Genomic DNA, 17,452 nt, shown 5'->3' on the forward strand with positions numbered 1-17,452 from the left:
AGACCACGATATTCTCACAAAGCACAAATCTCCCACACACGCAGACCATTCCCTGGAGGCTTATCAAACCCACTTCACTGTACCTCATAATACTGGCCGTTGTTGTGTGTGCAGCCACATGAAGTCGTCTTGACGCACTTGCCGGCGCTCAGGACGTAGTCCGGATCACACACACAGGACTCGGAGCAGGGCCCGCCGCAGGAGGGAGGTTTCCCGGTGCACGTCTCCTGACAGGGGTCTGCACAGGGCTCATAGTGGCTGTTGGGGGGGCAGCTCGGAGCTACAGTAGGGGGGAGGACGGGAGGGTGAAGTCAGTGATAGTGGTGGCAGAGATGTACAGAAACATTGAATGATGTATTATAACCAGCCATGGTTGCATGCAAAAATATGATGCCAAGATTAATTCAAACTATTAATAATTGTACAAAATGGCATTTACATGGCAGATTGTAACTACTTGGCCTAAAAAAATAAATGTAGCCTTTATGTATGTAAATTAAAATGTTTAAGTGTGAAATTATCCTTTTGCTGAGAAAGGAGTCATTTCCTGCTCAGGTTGATAACATGCCTTTACTCCGAGTCCTTCAACTAAATCCAAACTTGCACCAGTCTGAACATTTTTGGCCAGTTGGGATTGATTTGTTATTCTGGGATGCTCGACAAATACGAGCCCAGATCGAACTAGAACTGCCGCCTCTCGGTTTTACGCCTCCGCCAACCAGACAAATTGCAGTTTACATCATATCTGTCCAAAATGTCATCACTTCACTTTTGAAGAAGTTTCCAAGGCGTTCCTGAAATATCACGTTCACAAGAATGGTATGGATGGACGGACAGACGGACAACCCAAGAAACCCCGCATAATAATGACCTTACTGAGCCTTAAGAAGGGGCGCCCTAGTTGCCCATCTTGCCCTCCCTACATCCCTCCATCCATCTATCATTTTCTCCGTCCGTTCTTTCACCCAACACTCACGGCAGAAGGTTTCATTCCTCCAGGGTCCGATGTTCACCCCGCGGTCCTGGCATTCGTTGACGTAGGCCTCTATGGCTTCGCACAGAATGGGCTTGGCTCCATCCAGCTCACACAGGTCAAAGACACAGTCCCTGAAGTAATTCTGAACACACACACACACACACACACACATTTCGTTGAGTTACAGTGCCTTAGTCTGTCTCCATTGTCAACCAGAAATTGTAAATTCTGTCTCTTATTTTAATGCAATTTTCTCGATGACATCAAAAGTGGGAACTGCTTCGTAATAGTGCGTACTGTATAGGCCTGTGTGTGTGTGTGTGTGTGTGTGTATGTGAGTGAAGTGACTTACATTTGGGTTGACTTTGCGGTGGCACACAGCGAAGGGACCCTTTTTGTCCAGCAGGATGCCGCAGTATCCTGAGCTCTCATACAGTTCCTGCTCTCCTTCGTCACACTCAGGGATGGTGGTGTTGGGTTTTTTGTTACACCTGTCAACACAGACAGTTAGTTAGAGAAGCTCCGTGTGTTGTTTGTTAGTTTTTCTCCCCTAGCAATTGTAACAAAGGGTTGATCGATGTGTACCCATTTGTTCAGGATGGAATAAATACATCAAAATGGCGTTAAAATATACAATCAATCACAAAAACAAATCCAATGCGACTCACTCTGGATCGGTGTTCCAGCTGTGTCCAAAGTCATTGGCATTGTTGGTCAAAGATCCATTTGGTTTACGGAAGTCATCTTTGGAATCTCCATCGTAATCTCCACACAGTCCACACAGTTTGTTCTGATAGCTGCAAGAAAATCAGCAAGTTAGTGATTTGAGGAGATGAAAAAGCAACAATTCAGTCCAAGAGTTTGTGACTTGTTTTCATTCACACCATTACTAATGTTTTCACTCATTATCAGACTTTATTGTCAGCATCACTCCAAAATCTCCATTGGAAATAGTTTTGTCCGTGGAGTCGGGGTACGAATGTAAAGTTCAGTCTTTCTTTACTCACTCTTTGACCACTTTGATGTCCATGAAGTGGTTTCCATCATAACGAACAGTCACACCAAAGTTCATGGACACAGTGTAGTGCTTTCCTGACTTGAACACAGAGACACCAGGGGCCGGAGTCACTGGCACGTTTACATTGGTTCCGTTCACCTGTGCGGGGAAAAGCAAGTGCAAATAAGATAATGAGTGATGACTGAGGAAACAGAAACACTTAACGATTAAAAACTCTCTATGTATAGAATCTCAAACTGCAATTAGCAATTGAAACGGTGTATTTTCTGCAGATAATTCACATGATTTCTGGACATTAGCTCTGGTAAATATGTCATAGATATGAAAATAGTATGATGGTTGTCACCCTGAAACCCTGTCTCCTTCAAAATGTGGTTCCGATACAATTTAACAGCATTCTCAATTATGTTTCTAGGGAAATATATATTTTCCCAGATTACGGTTGCATTTTTAAACATATGGTTAACTCAATTTGAAATACAACAAAACTACTTCGTTAGGTTTATTAAAACATTGTTTGGCTTTAAGGTATGGACGTAACTTAAAATATCAACATCAATTTTTGGTTCGACACGGGACGTGATTGTTCCCCCCCACCTCCTCCATACAGGGCTTCCGTGGACTATGATTAGAAAGGTATTTGTGAATCATCTAAAACAAACGTAATGCGGGAGAAAATATTTTTCTCTCGAAATGTGATTGACTGTGCAGTTTTGTACAGGAACGCACATTTTAGGAGACCAGGCTGCACCCTGCCACACTGTCTGTTAAAAAACGTAGTTAGTTTCTCCCCTCATTTATTACCTGCACAGTGCCTCCTTTGAGGATGGAGATCTTCACCGTGTGTACATATACATGCACGGCCTTCACATAGGAGATTCTGGGATTGTTAAAACGATGTTCGTTGTCCGTATGGACCTCAAAGTGTGGCAGAGACGTTTCATTGCAGGGTCGAGACATCAAGTAGCTGCAGTTGCCCATGAAGTTGTATTTGCGTTTGTCAAAGGTGGTGTAGTGGGGATCACCACTCGCTATGCACGTGGATGTACCTACGGTGTGAGAAACTGTATGTTAGCAGTTATTTTGTTAATGCTAAAAAGTAATAAAACAGTAGCACAAGTAGAGAAGAGTCATAAAGTCTGCAAGCTGACTCAGTAATGTCAGTTACACAGCAACATCTAACGTTTTCTAACATTAGCTAAAAGAATCTTTTAGCTAAGATACATCAGAAGTAGTATCGCTGTAGCAGCACATTTATTATTTTTGACTGACTGTACTCTTGTGTGTGGAGCCGATGGGAACAGTTTGAAACACTTTTGCCTTCAGATGTGGTTGGACGACTGCAAGTACCAGTTCTTGTAGCAATTCCTTGACAATTTATCAGATACCATTACCTTTAGGATAGCAGCCTGCAACACCATTCGCCTCGCGACACTCTTCAGTGGGGTCACACGAGTTGTCAACACATTCCAAGGTGTAGTTCCCTGCACAGCGACACAGCTTTGAGCAGCCATCTCCGAATATAATCTCGCCAGGCTAAAACAAAATTGAACAAAGGATCAACCATGAGTACCGTGTGTCACTAGAACTACATAGTACAACCTTCTTGTAATTTAATAATTACCATTATATGTTTTTACTAAACAGGAATGTATACATACGGGTATGCTAACAAGGATATCTGACCTCATAATAGTTATTCTGGTCATCCAGACAGCCACATTTCTCCAATGGGACACAGCGCCGTCCCTTGAAGACAAACCCTGGTTTGCAGAAGCAGCCACTGATACAGGAGCCAGAACAGTTGGTGGAAGGTTCCATACAGGTGGGGATACAAGCTGGACCACATTCTATATAGTCTGCATCAGGAGGGCATGGCTCTGTACAGCAGAAAGAATACGAAATTGGTAGATGGGCAAAATAAATATAAGAAAGAATTGAAGAATTTAATAAAGAAACAAACGTTGATAAGGACTTGTCATACTTGTTGGCTTTGGTGTAGTTGGTCCAGGAGTTGTTGGTTTGGGTGTAGTTGGTCTAGGAGTTGTTGGTTTGGGTGTAGATGGACCGGGAGTTGATGGTTTAGGTGTAGTCGGGCTTGGAGTTGATGGTTTAGGTGTAGTCGGGCTTGGAGTTGATGGTTTAGGTGTAGTCGGGCCTGGAGTTGATGGGACAAGAGAGAGAGAAAGGGACAAGCTCCGGACATCAGAATACAACGCAGCAACTCATCATTTTAAGAAGAAGTAGAATGGTTATTCTTTTAACTCGCATTAGGGAGCTGCTACCCAAAAAAGACCTGATTATATTCCAGAAGTATGAAAACCTCAATGAAAATCACAAAAATTCAGCTAAAGTGTGTTGTGTGGTTCGTTCCATGTCTAAACAGCAACTCGTTACCCCATCTTCCCCCAAACTTCTAGCTTTGTTGCTCGGTTATGATCATACTGAACCCAAATAGGGGCCCAGTAGTTGTTGCCCCCTTATTCTCTGACATCACATCTTGTTCCCTTGCACCTAAATGTATCTTTATGTACACAAATAATTACAGGCCTTATTCTAAAGCCTTGCCAGTGTTCAATATGTCTTACTAGTACTTCATAATTCATAGCTCAGTTAATTTGGATGGTGGTGCGCTAGGTGCAAACTTACTTGTGGGGTAGCAGCCCAGCTCTCCGTCCTGGCTTTTACACTCCTGCATCGGGGGGCATTCAGTGGGCATGCAGGTAATGAAGGGAGCATCACACCTGCACTTCAGCTTACAGTCCTCCACATAGAACTCGTCTCCAGGCTGACACACACACACACACACACATTTGAGCTGCGTTAGCAGATGAGGAAGCTTAAATCGAAGACCACGATATTCTCACAAAGCACAAATCTCCCACACACGCAGACCATTCCCTGGAGGCTTATCAAACCCACTTCACTGTACCTCATAATACTGGCCGTTGTTGTGTGTGCAGCCACATGAAGTCGTCTTGACGCACTTGCCGGCGCTCAGGACGTAGTCCGGATCACACACACAGGACTCGGAGCAGGGCCCGCCGCAGGAGGGAGGTTTCCCGGTGCACGTCTCCTGACAGGGGTCTGCACAGGGCTCATAGTGGCTGTTGGGGGTGCAGCTCGGAGCTACAGTAGGGGGGAGGACGGGAGGGTGAAGTCAGTGATAGTGGTGGCAGAGATGTACAGAAACATTGAATGATGTATTATAACCAGCCATGGTTGCATGCAAAAATATGATGCCAAGATTAATTCAAACTATTAATAATTGTACAAAATGGCATTTACATGGCAGATTGTAACTACTTGGCCTAAAAAAATGAATGTAGCCTTCATGTATGTAAATTAAATTGTTTAAGTGTGAAATTATCCTTTTGCTGAGAAAGGAGTGATTTCCTGCTCAGGTTGATAACATGCTTTTACTCCGAGTCCTTCAACTAAAACCAAACTTGCACCAGTCTGAACATTTTTGGCCAGTTGGGATTGATTTGTTATTCTGGGATGCTCGACAAATACGAGCCCAGATCGAACTAGAACTGCCGCCTCTCGGTTTTACGCCTCCACCAACCAGACAAATTGCAGTTTACATCATATCTGTCCAAAATGTCATCACTTCACTTTTGAAGAAGTTTCCAAGGCGTTCCTGAAATATCACGTTCACAAGAATGGTATGGATGGACGGACAGACGGACAACCCAAGAAACCCCGCATAATAATAACCTTACTGAGCCTTAAGAAGGGGCGCCCTAGTTGCCCATCTTGCCCTCCCTACATCCCTCCATCCATCTATCATTTTCTCCGTCCGTTCTTTCACCCAACACTCACGGCAGAAGGTTTCATTCCTCCAGGGTCCGATGTTCACCCCGCGGTCCTGGCATTCGTTGACATAGGCCTCTATGGCTTCGCACAGAATGGGCTTGGCTCCATCCAGCTCACACAGGTCAAAGACACAGTCCCTGAAGTAATTCTGAACACACACACACACACACACACACATTTCGTTGAGTTACAGTGCCTTAGTCTGTCTCCATTGTCAACCAGAAATTGTAATTTCTGTCTCTTATTTTAATGCAATTTTCTCGATGACATCAAAAGTGGGAACTGCTTCGTAATAGTGCGTACTGTATAGGCCTGTGTGTGTGTGTGTGTGTGTGTGTGTATGTGAGTGAAGTGACTTACATTTGGGTTGACTTTGCGGTGGCACACAGCGAAGGGACCCTTTTTGTCCAGCAGGATGCCGCAGTATCCTGAGCTCTCATACAGTTCCTGCTCTCCTTCGTCACACTCAGGGATGGTGGTGTTGGGTTTTTTGTTACACCTGTCAACACAGACAGTTAGTTAGAGAAGCTCCGTGTGTTGTTTGTTAGTTTTTCTCCCCTAGCAATTGTAACAAAGGGTTGATCGATGTGTACCCATTTGTTCAGGATGGAATAAATACATCAAAATGGCGTTAAAATATACAATCAATCACAAAAACAAATCCAATGCGACTCACTCTGGATCGGTGTTCCAGCTGTGTCCAAAGTCATTGGCATTGTTGGTCAAAGATCCATTTGGTTTACGGAAGTCATCTTTGGAATCTCCATCGTAATCTCCACACAGTCCACACAGTTTGTTCTGATAGCTGCAAGAAAATCAGCAAGTTAGTGATTTGAGGAGATGAAAAAGCAACAATTCAGTCCAAGAGTTTGTGACTTGTTTTCATTCACACCATTACTAATGTTTTCACTCATTATCAGACTTTATTGTCAGCATCACTCCAAAATCTCCATTGGAAATAGTTTTGTCCGTGGAGTCGGGGTACGAATGTAAAGTTCAGTCTTTCTTTACTCACTCTTTGATCACTTTGATGTCCATGAAGTGGTTTCCATCATAACGAACAGTCACACCAAAGTTCATGGACACAGTGTAGTGCTTTCCTGACTTGAACACAGAGACACCAGGGGCCGGAGTCACTGGCACGTTTACATTGGTTCCGTTCACCTGTGCGGGGAAAAGCAAGTGCAAATAAGATAATGAGTGATGACTGAGGAAACAGAAACACTTAACGATTAAAAACTCTCTATGTATAGAATCTCAAACTGCAATTAGCAATTGAAACGGTGTATTTTCTGCAGATAATTCACATGATTTCTGGACATTAGCTCTGGTAAATATGTCATAGATATGAAAATAGTATGATGGTTGTCACCCTGAAACCCTGTCTCCTTCAAAATGTGGTTCCGATACAATTTAACAGCATTCTCAATTATGTTTCTAGGGAAATATATATTTTCCCAGATTACGGTTGCATTTTTAAACATATGGTTAACTCAATTTGAAATACAACAAAACTACTTCGTTAGGTTTATTAAAACATTGTTTGGCTTTAAGGTATGGACGTAACTTAAAATATCAACATCAATTTTTGGTTCGACACGGGACGTGATTGTTCCCCCCCACCTCCTCCATACAGGGCTTCCGTGGACTATGATTAGAAAGGTATTTGTGAATCATCTAAAACAAACGTAATGCGGGAGAAAATATTTTTCTCTCGAAATGTGATTGACTGTGCAGTTTTGTACAGGAACGCACATTTTAGGAGACCAGGCTGCACCCTGCCACACTGTCTGTTAAAAAACGTAGTTAGTTTCTCCCCTCATTTATTACCTGCACAGTGCCTCCTTTGAGGATGGAGATCTTCACCGTGTGTACATATACATGCACGGCCTTCACATAGGAGATTCTGGGATTGTTAAAACGATGTTCGTTGTCCGTATGGACCTCAAAGTGTGGCAGAGACGTTTCATTGCAGGGTCGAGACATCAAGTAGCTGCAGTTGCCCATGAAGTTGTATTTGCGTTTGTCAAAGGTGGTGTAGTGGGGATCACCACTCGCTATGCACGTGGATGTACCTACGGTGTGAGAAACTGTATGTTAGCAGTTATTTTGTTAATGCTAAAAAGTAATAAAACAGTAGCACAAGTAGAGAAGAGTCATAAAGTCTGCAAGCTGACTCAGTAATGTCAGTTACACAGCAACATCTAACGTTTTCTAACATTAGCTAAAAGAATCTTTTAGCTAAGATACATCAGAAGTAGTATCGCTGTAGCAGCACATTTATTATTTTTGACTGACTGTACTCTTGTGTGTGGAGCCGATGGGAACAGTTTGAAACACTTTTGCCTTCAGATGTGGTTGGACGACTGCAAGTACCAGTTCTTGTAGCAATTCCTTGACAATTTATCAGATACCATTACCTTTAGGATAGCAGCCTGCAACACCATTCGCCTCGCGACACTCTTCACTGGGGTCACACGAGTTGTCAACACATTCCAAGGTGTAGTTCCCTGCACAGCGACACAGCTTTGAGCAGCCATCTCCGAATATAATCTCGCCAGGCTAAAACAAAATTGAACAAAGGATCAACCATGAGTACCGTGTGTCACTAGAACTACATAGTACAACCTTCTTGTAATTTAATAATTACCATTATATGTTTTTACTAAACAGGAATGTATACATATGGGTATGCTAACAAGGATATCTGACCTCATAATAGTTATTCTGGTCATCCAGACAGCCACATTTCTCCAATGGGACACAGCGCCGTCCCTTGAAGACAAACCCTGGTTTGCAGAAGCAGCCACTGATACAGGAGCCAGAACAGTTGGTGGAAGGTTCCATACAGGTGGGGATACAAGCTGGACCACATTCTATATAGTCTGCATCAGGAGGGCATGGCTCTGTACAGCAGAAAGAATACGAAATTGGTAGATGGGCAAAATAAATGTAAGAAAGAATTGAAGAATTTAATAAAGAAACAAACGTTGATAAGGACTTGTCATACTTGTTGGCTTTGGTGTAGTTGGTCCAGGAGTTGTTGGTTTGGGTGTAGATGGACCGGGAGTTGATGGTTTAGGTGTAGTCGGGCTTGGAGTTGATGGTTTAGGTGTAGTCGGGCTTGGAGTTGATGGTTTAGGTGTAGTCGGGCCTGGAGTTGATGGGACAAGAGAGAGAGAAAGGGACAAGCTCCGGACATCAGAATACAACGCAGCAACTCATCATTTTAAGAAGAAGTAGAATGGTTATTCTTTTAACTCGCATTAGGGAGCTGCTACCCAAAAAAGACCTGATTATATTCCAGAAGTATGAAAACCTCAATGAAAATCACAAAAATTCAGCTAAAGTGTGTTGTGTGGTTCGTTCCATGTCTAAACAGCAACTCGTTACCCCATCTTCCCCCAAACTTCTAGCTTTGTTGCTCGGTTATGATCATACTGAACCCAAATAGGGGCCCAGTAGTTGTTGCCCCCTTATTCTCTGACATCACATCTTGTTCCCTTGCACCTAAATGTATCTTTATGTACACAAATAATTACAGGCCTTATTCTAAAGCCTTGCCAGTGTTCAATATGTCTTACTAGTACTTCATAATTCATAGCTCAGTTAATTTGGATGGTGGTGCGCTAGGTGCAAACTTACTTGTGGGGTAGCAGCCCAGCTCTCCGTCCTGGCTTTTACACTCCTGCATCGGGGGGCATTCAGTGGGCATGCAGGTAATGAAGGGAGCATCACACCTGCACTTCAGCTTACAGTCCTCCACATAGAACTCGTCTCCAGGCTGACACACACACACACACACATTTGAGCTGCGTTAGCAGATGAGGAAGCTTAAATCGAAGACCACGATATTCTCACAAAGCACAAATCTCCCACACACGCAGACCATTCCCTGGAGGCTTATCAAACCCACTTCACTGTACCTCATAATACTGGCCGTTGTTGTGTGTGCAGCCACATGAAGTCGTCTTGACGCACTTGCCGGCGCTCAGGACGTAGTCCGGATCACACACACAGGACTCGGAGCAGGGCCCGCCGCAGGAGGGAGGTTTCCCGGTGCACGTCTCCTGACAGGGGTCTGCACAGGGCTCATAGTGGCTGTTGGGGGGGCAGCTCGGAGCTACAGTAGGGGGGAGGACGGGAGGGTGAAGTCAGTGATAGTGGTGGCAGAGATGTACAGAAACATTGAATGATGTATTATAACCAGCCATGGTTGCATGCAAAAATATGATGCCAAGATTAATTCAAACTATTAATAATTGTACAAAATGGCATTTACATGGCAGATTGTAACTACTTGGCCTAAAAAAATGAATGTAGCCTTCATGTATGTAAATTAAAATGTTTAAGTGTGAAATTATCCTTTTGCTGAGAAAGGAGTCATTTCCTGCTCAGGTTGATAACATGCCTTTACTCCGAGTCCTTCAACTAAAACCAAACTTGCACCAGTCTGAACATTATTGGCCAGTTGGGATTTATTTGTTATTCTGGGATGCTCGACAAATACGAGCCCAGATCGAACTAGAACTGCCGCCTCTCGGTTTTATGCCTCCGCTAACCAGACAAATTGCAGTTTACATCATATCTGTCCAAAATGTCATCACTTCACTTTTGAAGAAGTTTCCAAGGCGTTCCTGAAATATCACGTTCACAAGAATGGTATGGATGGACGGACAGACGGACAACCCAAGAAACCCCGCATAATAATGACCTTACTGAGCCTTAAGAAGGGGCGCCCTAGTTGCCCATCTTGCCCTCCCTACATCCCTCCATCCATCTATCATTTTCTCCGTCCGTTCTTTCACCCAACACTCACGGCAGAAGGTTTCATTCCTCCAGGGTCCGATGTTCACCCCGCGGTCCTGGCATTCGTTGACGTAGGCCTCTATGGCTTCGCACAGAATGGGCTTGGCTCCATCCAGCTCACACAGGTCAAAGACACAGTCCCTGAAGTAATTCTGAACACACACACACACACATTTCGTTGACTTACAGTGCCTTAGTCTGTCTCCATCGTCAACCAGAAATTGTAATTTCTGTCTCTTATTTTAATGCAATTTTCTCGATGACATCAAAAGTGGGAACTGCTTCGTAATAGTGCGTACTGTATAGGCCTGTGTGTGTGTGTGTGTGTGTGTACGTGAGTGAAGTGACTTACATTTGGGTTGACTTTGCGGTGGCACACAGCGAAGGGACCCTTTTTGTCCAGCAGGATGCCGCAGTATCCTGAGCTCTCATACAGTTCCTGCTCTCCTTCGTCACACTCAGGGATGGTGGTGTTGGGTTTTTTGTTACACCTGTCAACACAGACAGTTAGTTAGAGAAGCTCCGTGTGTTGTTTGTTAGTTTTTCTCCCCTAGCAATTGTAACAAAGGGTTGATCGATGTGTACCCATTTGTTCAGGATGGAATAAATACATCAAAATGGCGTTAAAATATACAATCAATCACAAAAACAAATCCAATGCGACTCACTCTGGATCGGTGTTCCAGCTGTGTCCAAAGTCATTGGCATTGTTGGTCAAAGATCCATTTGGTTTACGGAAGTCATCTTTGGAATCTCCATCGTAATCTCCACACAGTCCACACAGTTTGTTCTGATAGCTGCAAGAAAATCAGCAAGTTAGTGATTTGAGGAGATGAAAAAGCAACAATTCAGTCCAAGAGTTTGTGACTTGTTTTCATTCACACCATTACTAATGTTTTCACTCATTATCAGACTTTATTGTCAGCATCACTCCAAAATCTCCATTGGAAATAGTTTTGTCCGTGGAGTCGGGGTACGAATGTAAAGTTCAGTCTTTCTTTACTCACTCTTTGATCACTTTGATGTCCATGAAGTGGTTTCCATCATAACGAACAGTCACACCAAAGTTCATGGACACAGTGTAGTGCTTTCCTGACTTGAACACAGAGACACCAGGGGCCGGAGTCACTGGCACGTTTACATTGGTTCCGTTCACCTGTGCGGGGAAAAGCAAGTGCAAATAAGATAATGAGTGATGACTGAGGAAACAGAAACACTTAACGATTAAAAACTCTCTATGTATAGAATCTCAAACTGCAATTAGCAATTGAAACGGTGTATTTTCTGCAGATAATTCACATGATTTCTGGACATTAGCTCTGGTAAATATGTCATAGATATGAAAATAGTATGATGGTTGTCACCCTGAAACCCTGTCTCCTTCAAAATGTGGTTCCGATACAATTTAACAGCATTCTCAATTATGTTTCTAGGGAAATATATATTTTCCCAGATTACGGTTGCATTTTTAAACATATGGTTAACTCAATTTGAAATACAACAAAACTACTTCGTTAGGTTTATTAAAACATTGTTTGGCTTTAAGGTATGGACGTAACTTAAAATATCAACATCAATTTTTGGTTCGACACGGGACGTGATTGTTCCCCCCACCTCCTCCATACAGGGCTTCCGTGGACTATGATTAGAAAGGTATTTGTGAATCATCTAAAACAAACGTAATGCGGGAGAAAATATTTTTCTCTCGAAATGTGATTGACTGTGCAGTTTTGTACAGGAACGCACATTTTAGGAGACCAGGCTGCACCCTGCCACACTGTCTGTTAAAAAACGTAGTTAGTTTCTCCCCTCATTTATTACCTGCACAGTGCCTCCTTTGAGGATGGAGATCTTCACCGTGTGTACATATACATGCACGGCCTTCACATAGGAGATTCTGGGATTGTTAAAACGATGTTCGTTGTCCGTATGGACCTCAAAGTGTGGCAGAGACGTTTCATTGCAGGGTCGAGACATCAAGTAGCTGCAGTTGCCCATGAAGTTGTATTTGTGTTTGTCAAAGGTGGTGTAGTGGGGATCACCACTCGCTATGCACGTGGATGTACCTACGGTGTGAGAAACTGTATGTTAGCAGTTATTTTGTTAATGCTAAAAAGTAATAAAACAGTAGCACAAGTAGAGAAGAGTCATAAAGTCTGCAAGCTGACTCAGTAATGTCAGTTACACAGCAACATCTAACGTTTTCTAACATTAGCTAAAAGAATCTTTTAGCTAAGATACATCAGAAGTAATATCGCTGTAGCAGCACATTTATTATTTTTGACTGACTGTACTCTTGTGTGTGGAGCCGATGGGAACAGTTTGAAACACTTTTGCCTTCAGATGTGGTTGGACGACTGCAAGTACCAGTTCTTGTAGCAATTCCTTGACAATTTATCAGATACCATTACCTTTAGGATAGCAGCCTGCAACACCATTCGCCTCGCGACACTCTTCACTGGGGTCACACGAGTTGTCAACACATTCCAAGGTGTAGTTCCCTGCACAGCGACACAGCTTTGAGCAGCCATCTCCGAATATAATCTCGCCAGGCTAAAACAAAATTGAACAAAGGATCAACCATGAGTACCGTGTGTCACTAGAACTACATAGTACAACCTTCTTGTAATTTAATAATTACCATTATATGTTTTTACTAAACAGGAATGTATACATATGGGTATGCTAACAAGGATATCTGACCTCATAATAGTTATTCTGGTCATCCAGACAGCCACATTTCTCCAATGGGACACAGCGCCGTCCCTTGAAGACAAACCCTGGTTTGCAGAAGCAGCCACTGATACAGGAGCCAGAACAGTTGGTGGAAGGTTCCATACAGGTGGGGATACAAGCTGGACCACATTCTATATAGTCTGCATCAGGAGGGCATGGCTCTGTACAGCAGAAAGAATACGAAATTGGTAGATGGGCAAAATAAATGTAAGAAAGAATTGAAGAATTTAATAAAGAAACAAACGTTGATAAGGACTTGTCATACTTGTTGGCTTTGGTGTAGTTGGTCCAGGAGTTGTTGGTTTGGGTGTAGTTGGTCTAGGAGTTGTTGGTTTGGGTGTAGATGGACCGGGAGTTGATGGTTTAGGTGTAGTCGGGCTTGGAGTTGATGGTTTAGGTGTAGTCGGGCTTGGAGTTGATGGTTTAGGTGTAGTCGGGCCTGGAGTTGATGGGACAAGAGAGAGAGAAAGGGACAAGCTCCGGACATCAGAATACAACGCAGCAACTCATCATTTTAAGAAGAAGTAGAATGGTTATTCTTTTAACTCGCATTAGGGAGCTGCTACCCAAAAAAGACCTGATTATATTCCAGAAGTATGAAAACCTCAATGAAAATCACAAAAATTCAGCTAAAGTGTGTTGTGTGGTTCGTTCCATGTCTAAACAGCAACTCGTTACCCCATCTTCCCCCAAACTTCTAGCTTTGTTGCTCGGTTATGATCATACTGAACCCAAATAGGGGCCCAGTAGTTGTTGCCCCCTTATTCTCTGACATCACATCTTGTTCCCTTGCACCTAAATGTATCTTTATGTACACAAATAATTACAGGCCTTATTCTAAAGCCTTATCAGTGTTCAATATGTCTTACTAGTACTTCATAATTCATAGCTCAGTTAATTTGGATGGTGGTGCGCTAGGTGCAAACTTACTTGTGGGGTAGCAGCCCAGCTCTCCGTCCTGGCTTTTACACTCCTGCATCGGGGGGCATTCAGTGGGCATGCAGGTAATGAAGGGAGCATCACACCTGCACTTCAGCTTACAGTCCTCCACATAGAACTCGTCTCCAGGCTGACACACACACACACACACATTTGAGCTGCGTTAGCAGATGAGGAAGCTTAAATCGAAGACCACGATATTCTCACAAAGCACAAATCTCCCACACACGCAGACCATTCCCTGGAGGCTTATCAAACCCACTTCACTGTACCTCATAATACTGGCCGTTGTTGTGTGTGCAGCCACATGAAGTCGTCTTGACGCACTTGCCGGCGCTCAGGACGTAGTCCGGATCACACACACAGGACTCGGAGCAGGGCCCGCCGCAGGAGGGAGGTTTCCCGGTGCACGTCTCCTGACAGGGGTCTGCACAGGGCTCATAGTGGCTGTTGGGGGGGCAGCTCGGAGCTACAGTAGGGGGGAGGACGGGAGGGTGAAGTCAGTGATAGTGGTGGCAGAGATGTACAGAAACATTGAATGATGTATTATAACCAGCCATGGTTGCATGCAAAAATATGATGCCAAGATTAATTCAAACTATTAATAATTGTACAAAATGGCATTTACATGGCAGATTGTAACTACTTGGCCTAAAAAAATGAATGTAGCCTTCATGTATGTAAATTAAAATGTTTAAGTGTGAAATTATCCTTTTGCTGAGAAAGGAGTCATTTCCTGCTCAGGTTGATAACATGCTTTTACTCCGAGTCCTTCAACTAAAACCAAACTTGCACCAGTCTGAACATTATTGGCCAGTTGGGATTGATTTGTTATTCTGGGATGCTCGACAAATACGAGCCCAGATCGAACTAGAACTGCCGCCTCTCGGTTTTACGCCTCCACCAACCAGACAAATTGCAGTTTACATCATATCTGTCCAAAATGTCATCACTTCACTTTTGAAGAAGTTTCCAAGGCGTTCCTGAAATATCACGTTCACAAGAATGGTATGGATGGACGGACAGACGGACAACCCAAGAAACCCCGCATAATAATGACCTTACTGAGCCTTAAGAAGGGGCGCCCTAGTTGCCCATCTTGCCCTCCCTACATCCCTCCATCCATCTATCATTTTCTCCATCCGTTCTTTCACCCAACACTCACGGCAGAAGGTTTCATTCCTCCAGGGTCCGATGTTCACCCCGCGGTCCTGGCATTCGTTGACGTAGGCCTCTATGGCTTCGCACAGAATGGGCTTGGCTCCATCCAGCTCACACAGGTCAAAGACACAGTCCCTGAAGTAATTCTGAACACACACACACACACATTTCGTTGACTTACAGTGCCTTAGTCTGTCTCCATCGTCAACCAGAAATTGTAATTTCTGTCTCTTATTTTAATGCAATTTTCTCGATGACATCAAAAGTGGGAACTGCTTCGTAATAGTGCGTACTGTATAGGCCTGTGTGTGTGTGTGTGTGTGTGTGTGTATGTGAGTGAAGTGACTTACATTTGGGTTGACTTTGCGGTGGCACACAGCGAAGGGACCCTTTTTGTCCAGCAGGATGCCGCAGTATCCTGAGCTCTCATACAGTTCCTGCTCTCCTTCGTCACACTCAGGGATGGTGGTGTTGGGTTTTTTGTTACACCTGTCAACACAGACAGTTAGTTAGAGAAGCTCCGTGTGTTGTTTGTTAGTTTTTCTCCCCTAGCAATTGTAACAAAGGGTTGATCGATGTGTACCCATTTGTTCAGGATGGAATAAATACATCAAAATGGCGTTAAAATATACAATCAATCACAAAAACAAATCCAATGCGACTCACTCTGGATCGGTGTTCCAGCTGTGTCCAAAGTCATTGGCATTGTTGGTCAAAGATCCATTTGGTTTACGGAAGTCATCTTTGGAATCTCCATCGTAATCTCCACACAGTCCACACAGTTTGTTCTGATAGCTGCAAGAAAATCAGCAAGTTAGTGATTTGAGGAGATGAAAAAGGAACAATTCAGTCCAAGAGTTTGTGACTTGTTTTCATTCACACCATTACTAATGTTTTCACTCATTATCAGACTTTATTGTCAGCATCACTCCAAAATCTCCATTGGAAATAGTTTTGTCCGTGGAGTCGGGGTACGAATGTAAAGTTCAGTCTTTCTTTACTCACTCTTTGATCACTTTGATGTCCATGAAGTGGTTTCCATCATAACGAACAGTCACACCAAAGTTCATGGACACAGTGTAGTGCTTTCCTGACTTGAACACAGAGACACCAGGGGCCGGAGTCACTGGCACGTTTACATTGGTTCCGTTCACCTGTGCGGGGAAAAGCAAGTGCAAATAAGATAATGAGTGATGACTGAGGAAACAGAAACACTTAACGATTAAAAACTCTCTATGTATAGAATCTCAAACTGCAATTAGCAATTGAAACGGTGTATTTTCTGCAGATAATTCACATGATTTCTGGACATTAGCTCTGGTAAATATGTCATAGATATGAAAATAGTATGATGGTTGTCACCCTGAAACCCTGTCTCCTTCAAAATGTGGTTCCGATACAATTTAACAGCATTCTCAATTATGTTTCTAGGGAAATATATATTTTCCCAGATTACGGTTGCATTTTTAAACATATGGTTAACTCAATTTGAAATACAACAAAACTACTTCGTTAGGTTTATTAAAACATTGTTTGGCTTTAAGGTATGGACGTAACTTAAAATATCAACATCAATTTTTGGTTCGACACGGGACGTGATTGTTCCCCCCACCTCCTCCATACAGGGCTTCCGTGGACTATGATTAGAAAGGTATTTGTGAATCATCTAAAACAAACGTAATGCGGGAGAAAATATTTTTCTCTCGAAATGTGATTGACTGTGCAGTTTTGTACAGGAACGCACATTTTAGGAGACCAGGCTGCACCCTGCCACACTGTCTGTTAAAAAACGTAGTTAGTTTCTCCCCTCATTTATTACCTGCACAGTGCCTCCTTTGAGGATGGAGATCTTCACCGTGTGTACATATACATGCACGGCCTTCACATAGGAGATTCTGGGATTGTTAAAACGATGTTCGTTGTCCGTATGGACCTCAAAGTGTGGCAGAGACGTTTCATTGCAGGGTCGAGACATCAAGTAGCTGCAGTTGCCC

The 17,452-nt window shown here is 43.3% G+C and overlaps 1 protein-coding gene across 1 annotated transcript in view; it reads right to left on the minus strand.

The window, feature by feature from the left end:
- Positions 1-17,452, minus strand: part of zanl (zonadhesin, like) — a 53,245-nt gene that overhangs the window by 25,921 nt on the left and 9,872 nt on the right. The window contains exons 11-36 of the mRNA XM_076086899.1: positions 13,624-13,797; positions 13,326-13,519; positions 13,034-13,175; positions 12,444-12,688; positions 11,630-11,778; positions 11,291-11,419; positions 10,975-11,113; positions 10,633-10,774; positions 9,740-9,936; positions 9,459-9,597; positions 7,644-7,888; positions 6,829-6,977; positions 6,490-6,618; positions 6,174-6,312; positions 5,820-5,961; positions 4,927-5,123; positions 4,644-4,782; positions 3,979-4,152; positions 3,681-3,874; positions 3,389-3,530; positions 2,799-3,043; positions 1,984-2,132; positions 1,645-1,773; positions 1,329-1,467; positions 977-1,118; positions 84-280 (exon numbers count right to left, since the gene is read on the minus strand). Of these exons, the coding sequence (XP_075943014.1) occupies positions 84-280; positions 977-1,118; positions 1,329-1,467; positions 1,645-1,773; positions 1,984-2,132; positions 2,799-3,043; positions 3,389-3,530; positions 3,681-3,874; positions 3,979-4,152; positions 4,644-4,782; positions 4,927-5,123; positions 5,820-5,961; positions 6,174-6,312; positions 6,490-6,618; positions 6,829-6,977; positions 7,644-7,888; positions 9,459-9,597; positions 9,740-9,936; positions 10,633-10,774; positions 10,975-11,113; positions 11,291-11,419; positions 11,630-11,778; positions 12,444-12,688; positions 13,034-13,175; positions 13,326-13,519; positions 13,624-13,797 (4,301 nt within the window). The remainder of the gene's footprint in view (positions 1-83; positions 281-976; positions 1,119-1,328; positions 1,468-1,644; positions 1,774-1,983; positions 2,133-2,798; positions 3,044-3,388; positions 3,531-3,680; positions 3,875-3,978; positions 4,153-4,643; positions 4,783-4,926; positions 5,124-5,819; positions 5,962-6,173; positions 6,313-6,489; positions 6,619-6,828; positions 6,978-7,643; positions 7,889-9,458; positions 9,598-9,739; positions 9,937-10,632; positions 10,775-10,974; positions 11,114-11,290; positions 11,420-11,629; positions 11,779-12,443; positions 12,689-13,033; positions 13,176-13,325; positions 13,520-13,623; positions 13,798-17,452) is intronic.

The sequence above is a fragment of the Anarhichas minor genome, unplaced genomic scaffold, assembly GCF_050575085.1.
Source record: "Anarhichas minor isolate MPS153535 unplaced genomic scaffold, ASM5057508v1 ptg000009l, whole genome shotgun sequence".
NCBI classification, from domain to species: Eukaryota; Metazoa; Chordata; class Actinopteri; order Perciformes; family Anarhichadidae; genus Anarhichas; species Anarhichas minor.